Raw genomic sequence first — 13808 nt, forward strand, 5'->3', positions numbered from 1 at the left:
CCCTGCCCACGTTGAACTTACAGTCTACTCCAGGAACAGGGGGTCAGTGAATGCCCTTATGGCAGCATCGGAGTGCCTTTGAACTCTCTTCTGTTCGGATCTGACAGACCCCTTCCCTGCCCACATTGAGCTTACAGTCTACTCCATGACCAGGGGGTCAGTGAATGCCCTTAAAGCAGCATTGGAGTGCCTTTGAACTCTCCTCTGTTCGATATGTTTTGACCCGGTAAGGAAATGGAGAGGAGGGTAGAGGTTTTTTGTTTGTCCATTTCATTATTACTCACCCGGGGTGAGAACTCTTTCTTTCCTCTTCTATTTCCATGTCATGGGGTTTCCTTGGAAGGTGTCGAAGGGAAAACAAGGCTCAGGGAAGCGGGATCATCGGAAGCATAGAGGAGGGAGTGGGGCTGAGCCGCATCTGGCCGAAACCAGATGAGACTCCCAGGGATGGAGACGGCAGAGGGAAAAGCAGAGACCTGCAGAGTAACGGACCCACGGAGAGATCGACAAAGAGACGCGAATTCAGAAAAGGGCATTCACACCAAAACTCAGAGACCAGACAAGGAAAAAGCAGAGATTCAGAAGACCGTAAGCCCCCTCTAGACTGTAAGCTCGTTATGGGTAGGGAATATGTCCTCTAATTCTGTTGTACTGTCGCAATCATTTAGTCCAATGCTCTAAACAAAGTAAGCCCTCAATAATTACGATTGATTGATTGATTGAAAGACCTTTAACGTGGCCCTGAATGGATAGCCAGTCAGCCTTAAGGCATCCTCCTCATTGGGGTGTCTGTTGGCTCAGTCAGTCAGTCGTATTTATTGAGTGCTTACTGTGTGCAGAGCACTCTACTAACCTCTTGGGAGAGTACAGTATAACAATACAGCCCACACATTACCTGCCCACAATGAACTGACAGTCCAGAGAGGAAGACAGATATGAATATAAAAAAGTTATAAATATGTATCGAAGTGCTGTGGGACAGGAGAGGGGGCGTGAATAGAGGGAGCAAATCAGGGTGAAGCAGAAAGGAGAGGGAGAAGAGGAAAGGAGGAGTTAAGTCAGGGAAGGCCTCTTGGAGGAGATGTGCCTTCAATGAGGCTTTGAAGGGCGCTCAGACCGCAGGCCCCTGGCCTGAGGCACAGCATCTGTCTGTCTCTGTTTCAGTCTGATTTCCTTAGGGGTCCCTCCAAGTAGAAACCTGGCTGAGGGTGAGTCCAGCTAGTTGTCCTCCTTCCCCTCCAACCCTCCTCCTCCCCCCGAGCGTCGCTGTTGGGCAGACGATTGGAGGTTTGTGGCCGGCGAAGAGAGATAAGGGGGGGAAAAAACCAAAGTGAGTCAGCTTGGCTCCCGGCCTTTGCTCGCCATCCCCTCTTAAGGCCACGTCAGCCTCCGCGGCGGTTCTTCCCAGAGGGTAATTTTCCGGGATTCGTAATTATTCGTCCCCCATTTCCAGATTGATTTTGTGGCCCATGATGACATCCCGTATTCTTCTGCCGGAAGCGATGATGTGTACAAACACATCAAAGAAGCGGGTGAGTCCGAGAGTCGCTGACCGAGCGGCTCTAGGGGTCAAGAGAGTGGATGATGTCATGGCTTCTTTTCCCTCGGCTCAGGGAGATTTAGCGGCTTGCCCCGGGACCCACAATAAGTTAGTGGGGGAAGCTGGGATAGAAATCAGGCCTCGCCCCGACTCCTGCGGTGTAGCGTTCTTGTCTCGGTAGTTCCGGGCCTCTTCCCCCTCACACTTTGCTCCTGTTTTCAGACTGCATTTGGAGGACTGACTCCCCTCTCCATGTTTTTATCCCTCAGCCTGGTCTTTCACCCTTCCCGAATTCCCCAGACTCCCAGCTGCTTCCCTGAGAGGACTCCCAAGTCTCTCCTTTCCCTGCGGCAGATTCCCCGGTCCCTTCTCCTGCCAGGGGCAGCGCCTTCCGGCCTTGATCTCCCCTTACCAGTTGGCATCCCAGCTGGTCCCGGGGGTCCCGCTGGCCCGTCTTTGGGTGGGACTGCTCCCCTCTTCCCCTGCCTGGGCAGACCTCCCGTCTCGTGATGCCGCTGTCTTCCCCTCCTCCCCCTCCCCATCCCCCCAGCCTTACCTCCTTCCCCTCCCCACAGCACCTGTATATATGTTTGTACATATTTATTACCCTGTTTATTTTACTTGTACATATTTATTCTATTTATTTTATTTGGTTTATACGTTTCGTTTTGTTGTCCGTCTCCCCCTTCTAGACTGTGAGCCCGCTGTCGGGTAGGGACCGTCTCTAGATGTCACCAACTTGTACTTCCCAAGCACTTAGTCCAGTGCTCTGCACACAGTAAGCGCCCAATAAGCCCGACTGAATGAATTGAATGAGTGAATGAGCGTCTCCCTCTCCTCCGCCGCCCTCGGCGGGTTAGGCATGTTCGCCCCGACCCAGAGGACGGAGGGCATCTCCACGTCAGACATCATCACGCGCATCGTGCGGGACTACGACGTGTACGCCCGGCGCAACTTGCAGCGAGGCTATACAGCCAAGGAGCTGAACGTCAGCTTCATCAACGTGAGTTCCACGGGGCCAGCAGGCCTCCCCCGGCTCCCCCCATCTCTGACCCTTTCCTACCCCTCCCCATCCCCCCCGCCTTACCTCCTTCCCCTCCCCACAGCACCTGTATATATGTATATATGTTTGTACGGATTCATTACTCTATTTTATTTGTACATATTGATTCTATTTATTTTATTTGGTTACTGTGTTTTGTTTTGTTCTCTGTCACCCCCTTCTAGACTGTGAGCCCGCTGTTGGGTAGGGACCGTCTCTAGATGTTGCCAACTTGGACTTCCCAAGCGCTTAGTACAGTGCTCTGCACAATAAGCGCTCAATAAATACGATTGAATGAATGAATTCAATCAATCATATTTACTGAGCTCTTACTGTGTGCAGAGCACTATACTAAGCACCTGAGCCCCCTTTTCCCAGACTGAGCCCCCTTTTTCCTCTCCTCCTCCCCATCCCCCTCACCCTACCTCCTTCCCCTCCCCATAGCACTTGTATATATATATTTGTACAGATCTATTACTCTATTAATTTTACTTGTACATATTTACTATTTATTTTGTTAATGATAATAATAATAATAATAATGGCATTTTTAAGCACTTATTATGTTCTAAGTGCTGGGGAGGATATAAGGTGATCAAATTGTCCCACATGGGGTCATAGTCTTAATCCCCATTTTACAGATGAGGTCACAGGCCCAGAGAAGTTAAGTGACTTGCCCAAATTCACACAGCTGACAAGTGGCCGAGCCGGGATTCAAACCCATGACCTCTGACTCCCAAGCCCGTGCTCTTTCCACTGAGCCATGATAATTCTATTTGTTCTGATGATTTTGACACCTGTCTACACATTTTGTTTTGTTCTCTGTCTCCCCCTTCTAGACTGTGAGCCCGCTGTTGGGTAGGGACCGTCTCTAGATGTTGCCAACTTGTATTTCCCAAGCACTTAGTACAGTGCTATGCACACAGTAAGCGCTCAATAAATATGATTGAATGAATGAATGAAAGTACAATTTGGCAACAGAGACAATCCCTACCCACCAACGGGCTCACAGTCTAGAACGGGGAGACAGACATCAAAATAAGTAGACAGGTGTCAATAGTATCACAAATAGATAAATAGAATTATGGATGTATCATCATCAATCGTATTTATTGAGTGCTTACTGTGTGCAGAGCACTGTACTAAGCGCTTGGGAAGTACAAATTGGCAACATAGAGACAGTCCCTACCCAACAGTAGGCTCATGCACATCATTAATCAAATAAATAGAGTAATAAATATGTACAGATATGCACAAGTGCTGTGGGGCAGGGAATGGGGTAGAGCAGAAGGAGGGAGTAGCGGTGATGGGGAAGGGGAGGAGGAGTAGAGGAAAAGGGGGCTCAATCTGAGAAGGCCTCCTGGAGGAGGTGAGCTCTCAGTAGGGTTTTGAAAAGGGGAAGAGAGCTAGTTTGGCGGATGTGAGGAGGGAGGGCATTCCAGGCCAGAGGTAGGACGTGGGCCAGGAAATGAAGCCCCTTTGTGAGTTGGCACCATACAAGTGGACCGGCGACTGGCTCCCTCCTCTCCATCTAAAACCGGCAACACCCTCTCTAATAATAATGATAATAGTGATGGTATTTGTTAATAATAATGATAGCATTTGGTTAAGCGCTTACTATGTGCCAAGCACTGTTCTAAGCTCTGGGGTAGTTACAAGGTAATCAGACTGTCATCATCATCATCAGTCGTATTTATTGAGCGCTTACTGTGTGCAGAGCACTGTACTAAGCGCTTGGGAAGTACAAATTGGCAACATATAGAGACAGTCCCTACCCAACAGTGGGCTCACAGTCTAAAAGGGGGAGACAAAACCAAACATACTAACAAAATAAAATAAATAGAATAGATATGTACAGGTAAAATAAATAAATAAATAGAGGAATAAATCTGTACAAACATACAGACTGTCCCATGTGGGTCTCAAAGTCTTCATCCCCATTTTACAGATGAGGTAACTGAGGCACAGAGAAGTTAAGTGACTTGCCCAAGGTCACCCAGCTGACAAGTGGCAGAGCCGGGATTGGAATCCATGTCCTCTGACCCCTAAGCCCGTGGTCTTATCAAAGCCCTATTGAGAGCTCACCTCCTCCAGGAGGCCTTCCCAGATTGAGCCCCCTCCTTCCTCTCCCCCACCTCCCCCTCCCCATCCCCCCCGCCTTACTTCCTTCCCCTCCCCACAGCACCTGTATATATGTATATATGTTTGTACATATTTATTACTCTATTTATTTTACTTGTACATATTTATCTATTTATTTTGTTTTCTTTTGTTGTCTGTCTCCCCCTTCAAGACTGTGAGCCCACTGTTGGGTAGGGACCATCTCTGTATGTTGCCACTTGTACTTCCCAAGCGCTTTGTCCAGTGCTCTGCACACAGTAAGCGCTCAATAAATACGATTGAATGAATGAATGAACTAGTCCACGCTGCTTCTCTACGCCCCCATCCTCCCCCTCAGATAAATGGCAGCCTCCGGGGCGGTCCTTTAGTGTGAGGTGAACAATTTTTAGCGTTCTCGGTCCATCCCCTTCTAGACTGTGAGCCCGCTGTTGGGTAGGGACCGTCTCTATATATTGCCAAATTGGACTTCCCAAGCGCTTAGTACAGTGCTCTGCACATGGTAAGCGCTCAATAAATACAACTGAATGAATGAATCTCCTCTCCCCTCGTTGTTTTGACAAGAGCCTGGCAGTAAGACTGTAAGCTCATATTTATCGAGCACTTACTGTGGGCAGAGCAGAGTCCTAAGCGCTGGGGAGAGTACAGTAGAACAATATAACACGCACACAGTAAGCGTTCAATAAATACGATTGAATGAATGAATCTTCTCTCCCCTCGTTGTTTTGACAAGAACCTGGGAATAAGACTGTAAGCTCATATTTATCGAGCACTTACTGTGGGCAGAGCAGTGTCCTAAGCGCTTGGGAGAGTACAGTAGAACAATATAACGGACACATTCCCTGCCCACAGTGAGCTTTGCAGGCAGATAATAATAATAATAATGGTGGTATTTGTTAAGCGCTTACTATGTGCAAAGCACTGTTCTAAGCGCTGGGGAGGTTACAAGGTGATCAGGTTGGCCCATGGGGGCTCACATTTTAATCCCCATTTTACAGATGAGGTAACTGAGGCCCAGAGAAGTGAAGTGACTTGCCCAAAGGCACACAGCTGACAGTTGGCGGAGCCGGGATTTGAACCCATGACTTCTGACTTCAAAGCCCGGGCTCTTTCCACTGAGCCACGCTGCTTCTCCAGTCAGCTGTGTGCAGCCAGCCAACACACAGAGCCTTTCAGGGGATTCCTTATCGGTCACTGAAGATAAAAAAGAGAGGGAAGAGGGAAGGAGGCTGGAAAACACCAACACATCTTTTAGACTGTGAACCCACTGTTGGGTAGGGACTGTCTCTATATGTTGCCAATTTGTACTTCCCAAGCGCTTAGTACAGTGCTCTGCACATAGTAAGCGCTCAATAAATATGATTGATGATGATCCATTTTCAGAGGATAGGGAGAGTCTGGTATCAATTAATCAGTCAGTGCCTGTTCTCCCTCCTACTTAGTCTGGGAACCCTTGTGGGATCATATCCGACCCAATTAACTTATATCCATCCCAGCGCTTAGAAAAGTGCTTGACGCATAGTAAGTGCTTAACAAATACCCTACTACAGATACCCTGCATGAGAAGCAGCTTGGCATAGTGGATTGAGCACGGCCTTGAGAGTCAGAAGGTCATGGGTTCTAATCCCAGTTCTGCAACTTGTCTGCTGTATAAGAATAATAATGATGGCATTTTATTAAGCGCTTACTATGTGCAAAGCACTGTTCTAAGCGCTTGATGACCTTGGATCATCAAGCTCACCTCCTCCAGGTGGCCTTCCCAGACTGAGCCCCCTCCTCCTCCTCCCCCTCTCCATCCCCCCCCGCCTTACCTCCTTCCCTTCCCCACAGCACCTGTATATATGTATATATGGTGGTACGGATTTATTACTCTATTTATTTTACTTGTACATATCTATTCTATTTATTTTATTTTGTTAGTATGTTTTGTTTTGTTCTCTGTCTCCCCCTTCTAGACTGTGAGCCCACTGTTGGGTAGGGACCGTCTCTATATATGTTGCCAACTTGTACTTCCCAAGCTCTTAGTACAGTTCTCTGCACACAGTAAGCACTCAATAAATATGATTGATTGATTGATTGATTGGATAAGTAGCTTCACTTCTCTGGGCCTCAATCACCTCATCTGTAAAATGGGTATTGAGACTGTGAGCCCCACATGGGACAGGGACTGTATCCACCTCCGCGCTTAGTACAGTACATGGCACATAGTAAGCACTTAACAAATAACATCATTGTTATTTGTTATTGCTAACAACTAGCATATGTTGCCAACTTGTACTTCCCAAGCGCTTAGTACAGTGCTCTGCACACAGTAAGCGCTCAATAAATACGATTGAATGAATGAATGAATTGTTATTATTGGTACTAATAGTAATTTTTTTAAAAGTATCTATTAAGTGCCTCCAGATGAGACCCTCAAGGAGGCAGTGATCCAGTCGGGATGACAAGCAGGAATTTAATCAGTCCATCAGTGGTATTTATTGAGCGCTTACCATGTGCAGAGTGCTGTATTGAATGCTTGGGAGAAGACAGTACCACAGAGTTTGTAGACACAGTCCCTGCCTACAACGAGCTTACAGGTTAGAAGGGGAGAGACAGACATTAATCTAAATAAATGATGCGGAAAAAGTGAGCAGGAGGGAGAAGGTGACCTGTGCCCTTGAGAAAGCCTCCTCCCCCTCCTAGCCTTTCTCACGAGTCCTTTTCTTCTCCAGGAGAAGAAATACCATTTGCAGGAGCGGGTAGACAAGGTGAAGAAGAAAGTCAAGGATGTGGAGGAGAAGTCCAAGGAGTTTGTGCAGAAGGTGGAGGAGAAGAGCATCGACCTCATCCAGAAGTGGGAGGAGAAATCCCGAGAGTTCATCGGAAACTTTTTGGAGATGTTTGGGCCGGAGGGTGCACTGGTAAGTCATCATCGTCATCATCAATCATATTTATTGAGCGCTTACTGTGTGCAGAGCACTGTACTAAGCGCTTGGGAAGTACAATTTGGCAACATATAGAGACAGTCCCTACCCAATAGTGGGCTCCAGCTGCCGGGAAATGGTTGGAAGAAACACAGGATCCTTGAGCAAGAGGGCCCCAGAGACACCATCTCCTCCGTAATCACCCAACTTTTTTTTTTGTTAATGGCATTTATTAAGCACTTACTATGTGCAAAGCACTGTTCTAAGCATTGGGGAGGTTACAAGGTGACCAGGTTGTCCCACGGCGGGCTCACAGTCTTAATTCCCATTTTACAGATGAGGGAACTGAGGCACAGAGAAGTTAAGTGGTACAGCGCTGTGCACACAGTAAGCGCTCAATAAATACGATTGATTGATTGATTAAGTGACTTGCCCAAAGTCACACAGCTGACAATTGGCAGAGCCGGGATTAGAAGTGAAGTGACTTGCCCAAAGTCACACAGCTGACAATTGGCAGAGCCGGGATTTGAACCCCTGACCTCTGACTCCAAAGCCCGGGCTCTTTCCACTGAGCCACGCTGCTTCTCTGCAGCATAAGCGGGGCTGAGCTGAAGCCGTACATTTTTTAAAATATCCCCTTCTGCTACGTCTCCCTAGAGTTTGCCCCGGTCATGGGAACCTCCACGTTCGGTACGCGGGGAGAGGATGAGAGATTTGAGGGAGGCATCAGGAGGTATTTCCCTGCCTGCTTTGGCGGTCCAAGGGCGGCGGGGGTTGTCCTTCGTCGGAGAACCCGGAGATTGGGCTAGACAGCACTCCATCAGGGGTGATGCCCTACGTGGGACAACCTGGTCACCTTGTAACCTCCCCAGCGCTTAGAACAGTGCTTTGCACATAGTAAGCACTTAATAAATGCCATTAAAAAAAAAAAAAAACAACTTGAGGCACTTTCCCACCCAGAGGCCGGAGAGCGGAGGGTCTGGCTTTCCCTTCCAGTTCCTGGAAGCTGGATCCAGGGGGAAGGTGGAAGCATCTCTTGAAATGCAGAGTGGCTTAATGGCTAGAGAACATGGGGCCTGAGAGTTAGGAGGACCTGAGTTCTAGTTCCGGCTCCTCCACTTATCTGCTGTGTGACCTTGGGCAAATCACTTCACTTCTCTGGACCCGAGTTACTTCATCTGTAAGATGGGGCTTAATAATAATGATAATAATGGCATTTGTTAAGCGCTTACTATGTGCAAAGCACTGTCTAAGCGCAGGGGAGGTTACAAGGTGATCAGGTTGTCCCACAGGAAGCTCACAGTCTTCATCCCCATTTTACAGATGAGGGAACTGAGGCCCAGAGAAGTGAAGTGACTTGCCGAAAGTCACCCAGCTGACAATCGGCAGAGCCGGAATTCGAACCCATGACCTCTGACTCCAAAGCCCGGGCTCTTTCCACTGAGCCACGCTGCTTCTTGTGAGCGTTATGTGGCACGGGGACTGTGTCCAACACAATTTGCCTGTATCCACCCCAGTCCTTAGAAAAGTGTCTGGCTCATAGTAAGTGCTTTACAAATACCACAGTTCATTCATTCATTCATTCAATTGTATTTATTGAGCGCTTACTGTGTGCAGAGCACTGTACTAAGCGCTTGGGAAGTACAAGTCAGCAACACATAGAGACGGCCCCTACCCAACAGCGGGCTAACAGTCTAGAAGGGGGAGACAGACAACAAAACGAAACATATTAGCAAAATAAAATAAATGGAATAAATATGTACTAGTAAAATATATAGAGTAATAAATATGTACAAATATATACATATATACAGTTATTATTATTATTATTCCTTCAATCGTACTGAGCGCTTAATGTGTGCAGAGCATTGTACTAAGCACTTGGAAAGTACAATTCAGCAACAATGGGCTCACAGTCATGGACTGTGTCCAACCCAGCTGTCTTATATCTACTCTAGTGCTTAATACAGTGCCTGGCACATAGTAAGTGCCCAGTGCTTAGAGAAGCAGCATGGCTCAGTGGAAAGAGCCCAGGCTTTGGAGTCAGTGGTCATGAGTTCAAATCCCGGCTCCGCCAATTGTCAACTGTGTGACTTTGGGCAAGTCACTTAACTTCTCTGGGCCTCAGTTACCTCATCTATAAAATGCAGATTAAAATTGTGAGCCCCCTGTGAGACAACCTGATCACCTTGTAGCCTCCCCAGTGCTTAGAACGGTGCTTTGCACCTAATAAGCGCTTAACAAATACCATCATTATTATTATTATTATTATTATTAGAGAAGCAGCGTGGCTCAGTGGAAAGAGCCCGGACTTTGGAGTCAGAGGTCATGGGTCCAAATCCCGGCTCTTCCACTTGTCAGCTGTGTGACTTTGGGCAAGTCGCTTAACTTCTCTGGGCCTCAGTTCCCTCATCTGTGAAATGGGGATGAAGACTGTGAGCCCCCTGTGGGACAACCTGATCACCTTGTAACCTCCCCAGCGCTTAGAACAGTGCTTTGCACACAGTAAGCACTTAATAAATGCCATTATTATTATTGTATCTACCCCAGTGTTTAGAAAAGTGCTCGGCACGTAGTAAGCGCTTAACAAATACCATAATTATTAATTATTGTTATTATTATCAGTAAATTCCATTAAAAAAAGCCCTCTCGGGAGCAGAGAGCCGTTTGTCGGCGTGGAATCTCCCTGCCTTGGATCCAGGGTGTAGGCTAGCCGGATTTTCACCCTCCGCTCCCCACCTCCATAGCCCGCTCCCCGCGGTCCGTTTGGCCCGAGCCCCGGTGCGGTCTAACTTCCCTCCCGTCTCCTCCCGTCCCTCTCCAGAAGCACATGCTGAAAGAGGGGAAAGGCCGGATGCTGCAAGCCATCAGCCCCAAACAGAGCCCCAGCAGCAGCCCCACGCACGAACGCTCCCCGTCTCCGTCCTTCCGCTGGCCCTTCTCGGCCAAGGCCTCCCCGCCCTCCTCCCCGGCCAGCCTGTCGCGGCGCAAGGCCGCCGCCTGCGACATAAGCGAGGACGAAGAGGACTAAGCCGCCGGCCCCGCTGGCCCGCCCCGGGGAGCTCTTTCGGAGCCACGAGCCGGAAATCCCGACCTTCAACACGGGAGGGAAGAAGGGTGGACCGGGGGGAAAGCCGGGCGCGTGCGGCCGAGGAGAGGAAGGTCCTCCAGGATCCACCTCCTGGGAGAGAGAAGGGGCCTTTGCCTTAAAAGTTAATTTTCTAACCCCTGCCCCTGCCTCGAAAGGACATGGTTTCACCGTTTCTGTTCAGATAGTCTACGGGGAGAAAATTTTTAGTCATTTAAAAAAAGATATGTATATATATATATATATATATATATTTTAAACCCAGCGATCCTAGGATTCTGTTCCCATGCCCGGGAGGGGAGAAGCGGGGAGGGGCGGCGGAGCTTTTCTTCTTGCCCCGTGAAAGTGGTTCCGTTGTGCCCTTAAGGCTCCAAGTCTTCCCTCTCCTTGGGAGTTGGGCAGGGATGAGGCTTGGTGAGTAGGTTGGGGAGGGAGAGAGAGAGCTTTTCTATCACTTTATCTCTTTCTCTTCTTCTTTTAAATCGAGGGCAGAGCCGGCTGAAGATGGACTCCCTAAATGCTTTCCCCGGCAGTACATTTCTCACCATTCGGGGCCCCGGGGCTAGGGGGGTGACAGGCAGTCCTGGGAAAAGGGCCATATCTCTCTCTCCCTCCCTCTCTCTCTCTCTGTCTCTCCCTCCCCCCACCACACTCCCTGCTTCCTCTTTTCTCTCTCCCCTTCATCCCACTGAGCGAGTTGGGGAGAGTCAAGGTAGAGGCCGTCCTTGGGAAGTCCAAAGCTCCACAAAGCTCCAGACGCGGTCTCTCTGGATGATGCCGTTCGCTCAGAAAATTCAACTGCATCGCCTAGCCATCCAGGCCTCTGGGGTGAGGCGGAAGGCGGGTGGGGGTGTTGTCTCCTGCTGCCGCGAGGACAGGTAACCTTTGAGAAGGGGATCCCGGCCTTTAAGAGCGCGGCTTTGCGACTTTGGCGGCTTTGCAGAGAATATCCTTGTATGGCTGCTCGGCTAACTAAATTTAGCTAAAATCAGTAACCAGAGTTTAGTTCCGGGGCTTAATTTGAACACTCCCCTCTGAAGAGGCTCCTCACCCCATCTCCCCCTTCCCTCCTCTTCCCTTCTTCCACACCGGAGGGAAGTTTCTGAGCACGTTCTGGCCTCCGGGTTGCCAGGTTTTACGGGAAACGATCACAACACGGCTCAGACTGCTGAGGCAAAAAGGGGATACATCCTCCCGGAATTCTAGTATTTTCTTGAGTTCGGCTCTCCCAGGAATCTGCTCATTTTGGGGGGGTCTCTGCCTCTCCAGAGTTTTAATGTCTCTAATGCTTGTTCCCCTCACAGGAGCCGGGGTTCAGTTGTCACTTGCTCACCACGATCGTTGCAGATCTCTCTGTGTGCCCCCTACCCTACTCTGCCAGGTACCCAGCGCGACAGCCTCCTGTCTTAAAAAATCTCTGGGGCGAGGAATGCCCCGGCTTTGAGCCATGCTCCAGGTGCCCATCCACTTTACGCTCTGCTTCTGTGGTTCCTGAGCAGTGCTGTCGAGCCTTGAGTGGGCCCGTTGAAAGGCCCTTTCCCAACTAGGCGTCTGCCCCAAAATACCTCTCTGGTGAAGGACAGTTGCAGTGTTTTCAGCTATGAAACCCCAAAGTTGCACTCCATCTCCCTGGTGAGGTTGGATATGTGCCCTCCACCCTCCAGCTAAAGGGTTTCTTCCCTAAGCACATCTGTCCCAAACCTTCCCCCAGACAGCCAATCGATGTCACGAGAGGGAAAACATCCTCACGTGGCAGGACTGTTCCAGATCCCCGGGCTGCCCAGGGAGCGCACCGAGGAGCCGCGCGTAGAGCCGACGGCGGCCTGGAACTTCATAGGCCCTCTCTGCCTCGCTTTCCCGGGTCGGCTCCTCCTTTGGCTCGATGGCCTCGCTCGCCTTTCAGCCCCAGTGGGCGGCCCAGTCCTGGGCCACCTCTGTCCTACCTGTATGACGGTCTCCCCCAGGAGTGCAGGCTTTTGTTTCTCTAGAAGGAGTGTTTTCAGAGGTGGGAAGGGACGTGGAGGTGACCCTACCCAATTGTCCCTTCTCCTCTGCCGAGTCCCGGCCCCGTGGGACAGCGTCCGGCCGGGCGGCCCATCCAAAATCTGTCCTGTCCTTGGAGCGTGCCACTTCCCAGTGAAGAAACCTCAACGGCGCTCCTGGGACTTGGAGGACAAGTCTGCATCTTGGGAGGGCCAGCCCACTTCCCAGCACCTCCTCTGTCACCCGTCTCACATTTTCCTCTCTCCCGCCACCGGTCTGTTTCCCGGTGGGGTCGGAGTTGGGACGTCTGACAGACACCGGGCGTTTCCCTGGAGTCCGTGATTCAGGGCTGGGCGTTCTAACGGGGCACCCCGAGAAGGATGGTGTCGGGGGGCATTGGGGGACCATAGCCATCGGCCCCCGGGGGAATGAGGTCGGAGGGAGCCGGAGGAGTGACTGCGATGCAGGTCTCGGGCCCTAGCGTAGGGTGGGAGAGGGAGGAGGAAGCGCGTAGCCCCATCGATCCCTTTGGGAGTCGGCCAAAGAGGGCTCAGAGAGGGTGAGATAAAGGGAGAGTAGTGAGACGGTCAGCCGAAGCGGTGATGTCTTCCGTGGGAGGGACGGACTCCAGCCCCAGCAGGGGAATCTCCCACTGCTTCTCGGCCAACAGGAGAATGGAGAGGAGGCCCAACCTCTGCCTCCATGTTCCCTCGCTGGGAAACGTCCCCGGGCCCGACCCGGCAGGACAGACAGGCTAGAGGCTAGAGCTCTCGGGAGTTGGGGGAGAAACGGCTTGGTTCTCCTACTCAGCTGCCTGGGCTAACTGGATCCAGAAAACCAGATAGGTCAGAGAGGGAAGCGAAAATAGCAAAGGGAGGAAATGTCTGCCAAGGCCTCACTCACATAAGAGGTCCCTTTCCCCATCAGCATTACCTCTGCCAGTACTTTGTTTCCAAGCCATTCCTCCCCCACCAAAGCTCTTTCCTGCTGCCAGCTGGAAGGCAACTGGGGGTGGCCCGGTGTAGTAGAGCCCCTGGGCACCTCTCCTGTCAGGGCCCATCACGGTATTCCCCTGGACCCCCATCGATCCGGGCATTTGCTCTTTCGGGGAACCCGACACCCCCAGTAACC

At 50.4% G+C, this 13808-nt stretch overlaps 1 protein-coding gene across 1 annotated transcript in view; it reads left to right on the forward strand.

The window, feature by feature from the left end:
• Positions 1-10888, forward strand: part of PCYT1A (phosphate cytidylyltransferase 1, choline, alpha) — an 87034-nt gene extending 76146 nt beyond the window's left edge. The window contains exons 6-9 of the mRNA XM_038746563.1: positions 1454-1532; positions 2401-2543; positions 7415-7603; positions 10431-10888. Of these exons, the coding sequence (XP_038602491.1) occupies positions 1454-1532; positions 2401-2543; positions 7415-7603; positions 10431-10637 (618 nt within the window). The 3' untranslated portion in view covers positions 10638-10888. The remainder of the gene's footprint in view (positions 1-1453; positions 1533-2400; positions 2544-7414; positions 7604-10430) is intronic.
• The last annotated feature ends 2920 nt before the right edge of the window (positions 10889-13808 follow it).

The sequence above is a fragment of the Tachyglossus aculeatus genome, chromosome 1 (assembly GCF_015852505.1).
Source record: "Tachyglossus aculeatus isolate mTacAcu1 chromosome 1, mTacAcu1.pri, whole genome shotgun sequence".
In the NCBI taxonomy this organism is placed as follows: domain Eukaryota; kingdom Metazoa; phylum Chordata; class Mammalia; order Monotremata; family Tachyglossidae; genus Tachyglossus; species Tachyglossus aculeatus.